Source organism: Pyrgilauda ruficollis, unplaced genomic scaffold, assembly GCF_017590135.1.
Source record: "Pyrgilauda ruficollis isolate IOZ18807 unplaced genomic scaffold, ASM1759013v1 scaffold24, whole genome shotgun sequence".
Taxonomy (NCBI): domain Eukaryota; kingdom Metazoa; phylum Chordata; class Aves; order Passeriformes; family Passeridae; genus Pyrgilauda; species Pyrgilauda ruficollis.
The window spans coordinates 14,780,688-14,789,484 of record NW_024523648.1 but is presented as its reverse complement, the minus strand read 5'-3'; the positions used below and the strand labels follow the sequence as shown (position 1 = coordinate 14,789,484).

General features: G+C 53.8%; 1 protein-coding gene across 1 annotated transcript; it reads right to left on the bottom strand.

The window, feature by feature from the left end:
- Window positions 1-5,503: 5,503 nt before the first annotated feature.
- OLIG3 (oligodendrocyte transcription factor 3) lies at window positions 5,504-6,325 on the bottom strand. Its single transcript, XM_041470108.1, has one exon. It carries the CDS (start codon window positions 6,323-6,325, stop codon window positions 5,504-5,506), a length of 822 nt encoding a protein of 273 aa, XP_041326042.1.
- Between the last annotated feature and the right edge of the window lie 2,472 nt (window positions 6,326-8,797).

Genomic DNA, 8,797 nt, shown 5'->3' with positions numbered 1-8,797 from the left:
CATCAGCCAAACTTAACTCTTCTGCAGTTGCACTGTGCTTATCTATGTGCTTACTTCAATGTCAGGCAAAAAGGGTTTGTTTCAGCTTCAGAAGAGAGAAATGCAAGGCATGGTAGAAGGTTTGTTGGGGTCAGCAAGCTACAGGTACTTCCATTCACCCTTCTGGTGTCCTCAGTTCAGTGTCCCCAACTCAGCAGTTTTTGGATGCTGAGCAGTTGTTGTTTGGGAGCACAGATATAGATACAGCTCCATCAAAGACTGTATCATCTCCCTGATGTGATGTAAGATTGGCAATTCCTTTTTGTTTTATTCATTTGACCCTAAAACCTTTTATAGTTTTAATCAAACTGATTTTTGAAAAAACAGAGAGCACAAAATTACTAACAATTAAACCACAATTAAGTTTCTTTGTTCAAAAAGTGGTTAAGCTGCTGGGAGAAGATCCTTCTGTAAAAGTTGCGGTGGTTTTGTTTTATTTTTTCTCTTTGGTTTAAGTGTAGCTTTTTACTCAAAGATTCCGATATGCAGGTTTTTTTGTTTTTTTTTTAGACCATTTTGTTCTTACTTTGTTTCCCTATTCAAAATACAGTAAGGTGGGGCTTAGGGACATGGTTATTTTTTTTTTTTAGACCATTTTGTTCTTTCTTTGTTTCCCTATTCAAAATACAGTAAGGTGGGGCTTAGGGACATGGCACTATTTGGTGCCAAGATTATATTGGTCTTTTACAACTTATTTTTCCTACCATTTTATAATTGCAAAGCTAAATTCAGTCACTTCAACTGAATAGGTATTCACTGCCTCTGAGATGCCCTAGGATGTCTCACCTGACCTCTCCTGCTGGTCCAGTAAAATATCAGTGTTCACAGGTTCTGGATCAATTCTAGGCAGTACAGTGTGGGTGTCTCTAGGTATCTCTAACACACTGAAAGCAAAGCAACAAACTCAAATCCTTCAATTTCACAGAACTTCGGTGAAAAATGTCTGCTTACATTTTAGTGTTTAGCTTCTATTTAGCAACTAGTGCTGCTTCTGTTTCAGACCTGAGAAGGGCTTTTTGTGCCCCCGAAGTACCCATTTCCGCCTCTCAATCTTGCCCTTTTGTTTTCCCTGGCAGCAGCGTGATGTCATCTTGTGACAGCACTTTCTAGCTCAAATCCATGCCTGCCTGCTTCTGCCGAAGGCAAAGTGGAGCTTCAGAGAATAGAAAATACAACATTAAAAGAGTTAGACAGGAGCAAGTAGGAAAATACAAAAGAAAGTAGGAGGGAGGCAGAGCAAGACACGAGCATTTTAAGAGACATTTAACTCATAAGTTTTGCTTGGAGAGTAGGGCCCCAATCAGGGCAGCTGGGCAAGCAGATGTGGTCTGGACCAGAGGCAAGGGGTAGCAACCTATTAAAAAAATTATTCCTTTTTTCCCCTCTGTGACTTCAAAGAAAAACTATTTGCTCATTTGGTAATAACTGATGGGAACCGTGAATTACTGAGCAAGGCCCCCAGCCTAGTGTTTATCTCCTCACCAATAAATCTCTAAACTGAAGCAATGAAGCTAAGTACTGCTGCTATTTCTGCATTTTATTTCCATATTAATCAAAACACAAGCCCTCCCCCACCTCTTCCCTGGCCCCATGTAGCTGGGGAAGAGGCATGAGGGGACTGACTGCATTGGACTTGTCAGGTGGGGTGGGAGAGTGGGGAGAAAAGGAACCCTGCAACTTAGAGGGTTGCATACCAGTGCCTGGTGTTTTGGCTTCAATTTTGTGGCAGAGGCAGTAGGGTCCTCCCCCATGGGAACTAGGAAGCCCTGGGAAGGGAGGGGCTGCTGCTTTCCCCTGAGACAAGGAGCAGCACCTGCCTTCTTCACAGCACAGCTGTGCCAGGACCCAGTGGTCAGCAAGGGGATGCAAAAGTGAGAACCAGCAGTGTCCATCTTCCTCTGATATTTATATTTATATTTATATTTATATTTATATTTATATTTATATTTATATTTATATTTATATTTATATTTATATTTATATTTATATTTATATTGTGTGTGTACACAGAAATGTATTTCACAAATGTGCACACAGAAATTATTCATTTTTGTGATGGAAATGAAAGGAATTTCCTGAGAACACCAAGCTCTCCTCATCTATCCCAGAAGCTGGCTAAGTCCAGCTGTGCTGTGCCGTAGCAAACCATGCTGTGCCTCATCCCCACAGCTCCATCAGCGGGCAGGGATGAGCCCAGAAGGTGGGTGCTGCCAGGTTCTGCCACCATCAGATCTTCTTTCCTATTTCTACCCCTCAGCCTTCTTCCCCTTGCCCCTTTTGAAAAATTTCTGGTTTTTTTTATTTCCCATGTTTGTTTGTGAGGGGAAACCCTCCCAAAGAAAACCCACAGTTCCCCCTTCTGTCCCCATGGGCAAGTCACTGAAGTTGTTCAGGGGAAGGGAAGGGAAGGGAAGGGAAGGGAAGGGAAGGGAAGGGAAGGGAAGGGAAGGGAAGGGAAGGGAAGGGAAGGGAAGGGAAGGGAAGGGAAGGGAAGGGAAGGGAAGGGAAGGGAAGGGAAGGGAAGGGAAGGGAAGGGACGGGAAGGGAAGGGAAGACAGAACCCGGAATGCCTGTGTGTGATTGAGTAGGGATCAAATGTCCCCAAAGAGTCCTTTTGCTCAGGCAAGGGGCCCTCCATGCCCAGGACCGAAGGGGCCAAGCGAGGGAGATGCTTCGGGGCGAGGCAGCACTGCGGGGGATGGCGGTGGGTCCGGGTACCCCACTGCCACTCCTGCAGGGAGGGGTGACTTCGTTCTCCTCTCAGCTGCAATTTACAGCCCAGCCCCGTCCAAGGCTACCCCGCTCGCCCCGCGCCGAGGGGAGGAATGCAGGGCCGGGAAAGATGCGGAGTCGGGGAGGATGGGGGCCCGGATGGAGCCGTGTCAGCCTCGCAGGGAAGGGGCGTCGGGCGGGCTGAGGAGGGGCCGGCAGCCCGCTCCCTGCTGCTCCCGCTGTTCTGCCGCGGTGCCCCCGCTCCTGTTTGCCCCCTGCTCGCTTTCCCTCCGCCAGCAGCGCCGCGGGCTGCCGCTGCCAACAGCGGGGAAGAGGGGGGAGTGTGGGTGAGAGTGCTTTGGCCGTCGGGGCCGAGCAGGGGCTCCAGCCCAGACTCTCTCCCCGGGACGGCTCCGCGCCCTGCACAGAACGCCAGGCACAGCTCCGACTGCACCTGGGGGTCACCCCACCGGGCCCCTCCACAACAGCCCCCACTGGTGCGCCCCATGGTCACCTCCCGGTCCGGCACGGGCACCTCCTCCACGGGGAGGGAGGGAGGAAGGAAGGAAGGAAGGAAGGAAGGAAACTGCAGCATCACTTCATCATCTTGCTAAATTACTAGAATTGTAAGGATCTAAATTACTAAATTGTAAGGATTTACCTCGGGCAGGGAGGTTTTTTATGTGACATGTTAGTTCGTGTTTTCGAGGCAGTTACACATTATTTTCATTTTCAAATCTTTGTGTATGCGTGCTTATGTCTTAACGCTGGCCTGGGTGCTGCAGAATCTCACAGCCCGCTCACCGGCACGGATCGCTCCCAGATGCCTTTCCGAAAGTTTTTTGGCGTTTCGGTTTAAATGCCCCATCCATCCTTCCGCTGTCACCGCTCAGCTTACGACTCAGGGGGAGTCGCCTTCTCCTGTTTCTTCAGGTGCCTCCCGGACATCCCCTTTCTCGTGAGGCAGGGGTCGGGCTTGGCCGGGGGTGCAGCAGGACCTCGCTCCCTTGTGCCGAGCCGCAGGGCGCTGGGAGCCGGCAGCCGCGCTCTATTCCATGGAGAGCCGCCTCCCGGCGGGGCAGAACTGCCTTCCCAACTCTGCCCATCCTACCATTTCCCTCCCGAAAAAAAGGACTGAAAACTAGTTCTCAACAGAAAAAAGAAGTTATTGCCCATAAATTCCCCAGCGCTGCCTGCGGCCCGTCCTCCCGCGGCGGCGCCGGCTGCGGGACTGGCCATGGACCGCCCCGATCAATTCCCGACGGCTGCCAGCCCGCTGGGAAGCTGCCGGAACCTGCCCGGCGGCTCGCACACACCTGGGGACATCGGGTTCGTGGCTGCTCCCGAGGCAGGGCACACGAAGCTGTGCCAGCCTCCTCCAGCTGGGCCCGGCAGGTCCTGGCGAGACCCAAAGACATCAAATACTGCGCCTTTTCTCAGCTTCCAGACCCGGACAAAAGCGAAACAGGCAGCTTGGAATTAATTTTTTACTTTATTTGGAAATCTCATCCAGAAACACTGGTCAATAATAAATATATCGATAGTTATTATCAAGAATATATAAAAAATAAAGACATGGTGGTGTCTTTGAGGCCCCAACCGAAAACAAACAAACGAATGAAGAATAACATTATTTCAAACAATGTCCCAGGAAAACGCATCGAAAAGGAAATAAACAGCAACAAAACTTCCGATTTAGATATACAAATCACCGATCTGGCAAGAGCTGAACCCGCATGTAAAACCAAACCATAACAAAAAAAATTTTAAAAGAAAACAAAAACAAACAAAACAACAACAACAACACAAACAGCAAACACTCACAAACCCAGAGCCAGCAACAGAAATTTGTACCCCAGACAGCTAAATCAACACACTTCACTGAGAGCAGGAGATGGGAGATTTGGCAAAATAGATCTGCTGGGGGGTTGTGCTGTGTTTTGCACTATTTTCATCTTTTTTTGTTTAATTTCTTTTTCATTTTTCTTCACAGAGGGAAGAAGAAAAACCACCGGAACCACCCCCCCCCAAAACAAAACAAAACAAAAGAAAAGCAAAAACAAAACAAAACAAAACAAAAACCAAAAACAAAACAACAAAAAACCAAACCCGCATCATAACGAAATCTGTAAAAACAAAACAAAAAACCACCAAACCACAAAAGCCCCAAACCATAAACCACTCTCGAAAACTTCAGTGAATTCTCTCGGAAGTCCCTGTTGCCAGGGGAGCCGCCTGTGACCGGTCCCACGGGTGACAATCTGGGGCGGAAAGCATGCACGCACTCTCTGGTCTACCTTGGGCCGCCGCTGCGCTTCCGCAGCCAGGTTTGGAACGGGAAATTTCGGAGGTGTCGCCGTGCGAAAGGAAAGAAAGGAAAAACCCGGGGGGATTTTCCTTTTACATACATTTTAAGGAATCATTTACATTTGATTACCATAATCGGCATTATTATTATTATTATTATTATTACCATTATTATCATTATTATTATTATCATCATCAGGCTTTTTACAACAGGGACTTTTTTTTTCCAGTTTAGTATAATAAGAAAGCATCGCCCGAGGAGCCGGGTGGAACATTACCTTTGCAAGGTCCTTACTACGCTAATCCCGTGTTACAGGGGGCTTGGCGGGCGGGGGCAGGGGGGCAGGTCCGTCGGCGGCCCGGGGGGGGAGCGGCGCAGCCCCCTCTCCCTCCGGGGGAGCCCCGGCTCCGGCGCAGCCCCAGCGGCCGGGGGAGCCCCTCCGAGTCACTTCAGGAGGTCCTTGGTCTCCCCCGAGATCCTGGCCATGTTGGAGGCGGTGAGGGCCGAGAGGTGGGGCGGGGGCGGCATCTGGCAGATGGTGCAGGGGCACGGCAAGCCAGCCCAGTGCTGGAAGCCGCTGCCGAGCTGCAGGGCGGGGGGTGTCGAGGGGGTCTTGAGCAGGGAGTGTGGGGGCCGGATGGTGCCGATGGCCGGCAGGGAGGCGGAGAGGGAGGAGGAGGTGTTGGCGGAGGACAGGGCACTGCCGAGGATGGGATGCACCTGGTGCACAGTGCCGGCAGCGTGGGGCGGGTGCCCGGCGGAGTGTCCCACCGTGCCGCAGTGAAAGGCCGAGTGGTGTCCCCCGTAGATTTCCCCAACTAGCCTCTTCATCTCCTCCAGGGAGCTGGTGAGCATCAGGATATAGTTTCTGGCTAGCAGGAGGGTGGCGATTTTGGAGAGTTTTCTCACAGAAGGTCCATGAGCGTAGGGCATCACCTCCCGCAGTCCGTCCATGGCGAGGTTGAGGTCGTGCATCCTCTTGCGCTCCCGGCCATTGATCTTCAGCCGCAGCTGCTGCAGGTCCTGCTCCGAAAGCTGCTTCTTGATTTTGTACTTGCTGCCTTCCCCTCCGGCCTTGGAACCGTTCCTGGTGAGGCCTTCCCCAGACATCTTCTGCACCAGATCGTTCTGAGTGGAGGAGACTGAGTTGAGCCGGCTGTCCTGGTGGTGGTGATGGTGGTGGTGGTGGTGGTGGTCTCTCAGGTACATCTCATCCATGTCTGGCGAGGAAGCTCTGCTGGAGACAGAGCTGGAGTCAGAATTCATTGTATTCAGGCTTCTGAGCAAGAAACTCTTCCCTGCTCTCGAGGTGGTGGAACAAGATAACTCTTCTTCAAAAAGCAAAGAAAACAAAACGAAAAGGAAATAAACGGACGGCAGGGTCTGCCAGCGAAGGGCTGGAAATGCTGGAGGATGAGGAAAAACCCCTCAGCCTCTCTCTCCAGTGTCTCCTCTCTCTCTCTCTCTTTCCCCTCACCCGGTTACTCAGCCTGTTTACAGGATGGCTAGTTAGTGTGTGCTTGGACTAACCTCAGCTTGAAAAAGAGGGGCTTTTATAGAGCTGCAGCAGAGAGCAGAGACAAAAGGAGCCCTCCTATGTATAATGGTCTAGTTAGGATGACGTGCCATTATTCAGGGCGGTACGCTTTGACTGTCCCATTTAGCAAGGACCCCTATTCATATTCATTGTGGTGCCACCCGGGACACCTCAGCCACGGACCATCAGGAGTCAAGGAGACACAAAACCCCTCTGATTGACACCGCACACTCATCGCTCCGTGTGCGCGCCTTCTCCTCCCCCTGCCTCCTCATTTCCAATATAAAACCTCATCCCGTCTACAGTAGGGAGCCAGGGGGCTGCGAGGGGCTGCGTGCCTGAGAGGGGCCGGCCAGCAAACCGCTGTCGCGGGCGGCAGCGGGCAGAAGCCGCCCGGGGAAGTCTATCCTCTAGTGCGGGAGGGGTTGGGGCACGTCGGTCGCCCCCGTCCTACAGCACGCCTGGCTCCACGCTTTGTTTGCCTTTCCCTCCCCCTTTCCCTGTCCCCCCCGGCCGGGGCGTGTGGTGCGGCACCGGCTGGGTCTCGCCTGGGAGGGCTGGCCGCCACTGCCTCGTACCTGGGTAGCCGCTTTGTTTAAATGAGCGATGGTGACTCGGGCATCAGCAGCGGGAAGGTGCGGGCTGGGAAACCCGCCTCCCCCCGGGCCAGTGACTCCCTTTAAATAAACGGGGAAAGCCGGGGTGCGGCGGCAGACCGGTGTGCTTGGCGGCGGGAGGGGTGGCCGGCAGCCACCGCTGACCCCGGGCTCCGGCGGGGGGCGGCGCGGCGGGGCGGCCGGAGCCGCCGTCGGTGGCACCGAGAGGGCCGGGCCGGGCCGCACGCAGGCGGGAAGGGAGCCAGCTCGGGGGGCAGCTCTGCAAACATCCCCAGGCGTTCGCGCCAGTAAGTAGATGGGTCCCGGGCACCGGCCGCAGCCGGCGGTGGCGCGGGGAAGGGAGGAGGGTGCGTGGGGCAGAGCTGGCTCGGCCGGGCAGGGCGGGCGGGGCACCCGGGGCGGGTGTCGCCACCTCAGCTCTCGGCCGAGCCCCGTGTCTGCCTCTGCCCCGGGTGCGGATTGAGCCGGCGTGGCCGCCTGCGAGGTCTCTCGGGATGGGGAGGTGAGAATTCCCCTGCGGGGACGGTGGTGGGAGCAGCCTTCGTGCCCGGGGAAGGACGTGTGTTCCGCCGGATCCTCCCAGCCCCGGCGGTGCGTACGCGGTCAGTGCGGGGCTGTCAGACAGGACGGAACGGGAGCCACCCGCGCCGCCCGTGGAACTCCCGGAGCTGGCCCTGGTGCCCCCTTCTCTCGGGGGAAACTGACGGGCTGTGTCTACTTCCCAAAAGGCTCTTAGGTGCCGGTAGAAATCTTGGCAGGAATTCGTTCCTCCACAGTGTCCATGCCCCGAGGAGGGCGAAGAGTCAGAAAAAGAGGGATATTTTCGTTCCACTGAGTTTAACTGTGGTTAATCTGCTGGGCAAAATTAAAGCCTTCTGATTCCAGCACTGTCAGTAAATCCTGCGGTGAGAAGGAAAAGAAAAGAAAAGAAAAGAAAAGAAAAGAAAAGAAAAGAAAAGAAAAGAAAAGAAAAGAAAAGAAAAGAAAAGAAAAGAAATAGTTTAGGAGAATATATCATAAGTAACTGAACGCGATCTGGGCTTTATCACTCTTCCACCGTAAGCCTCCCTAGACTTTTCCTCAGCTGACAGGTTTGCCGGCCATAAGGCAGGAAACTCGGCCGGGCCCGGCGTCCTCAGGGCCGTCCGACCCCACAGAGCGGGTGCCGCCGGTCCCCGCACCCTGCAGAGCCGCTCTCCTGCTGGCTCCTGGGGGCTGCCCGCTCCTCCCTGAGTCCTTTTCTCCCGTAGAGCTGGGGTGAAGCAAATGAACAAAAATTGATACGGTGACGGCGACAGCGGCAGAAAACCGCACAGGATCGGGGAAAAGCCCCGGCCCCGGTTTGGAGGCTGCTCGAGTCTACATTCCCACCCCTCGTCCCCGCGTCCGCCGCTCCGGAGCAGACGCGACTCTTGGTTTGGGAAAGACCAAATCCGACGGGGACAGAGAAGAGGAAGGCAAAAAGATGCCGTAGGGGGACGAGCAACAGGAGGGGTCCTATCCTCACCTCCGGCAGGGCGAGCTGCTCCTGCGAGCCCCGCTCACCTCCGGGCTTGGGGTTTCCTCGGGATGGGGCCGGGGGAC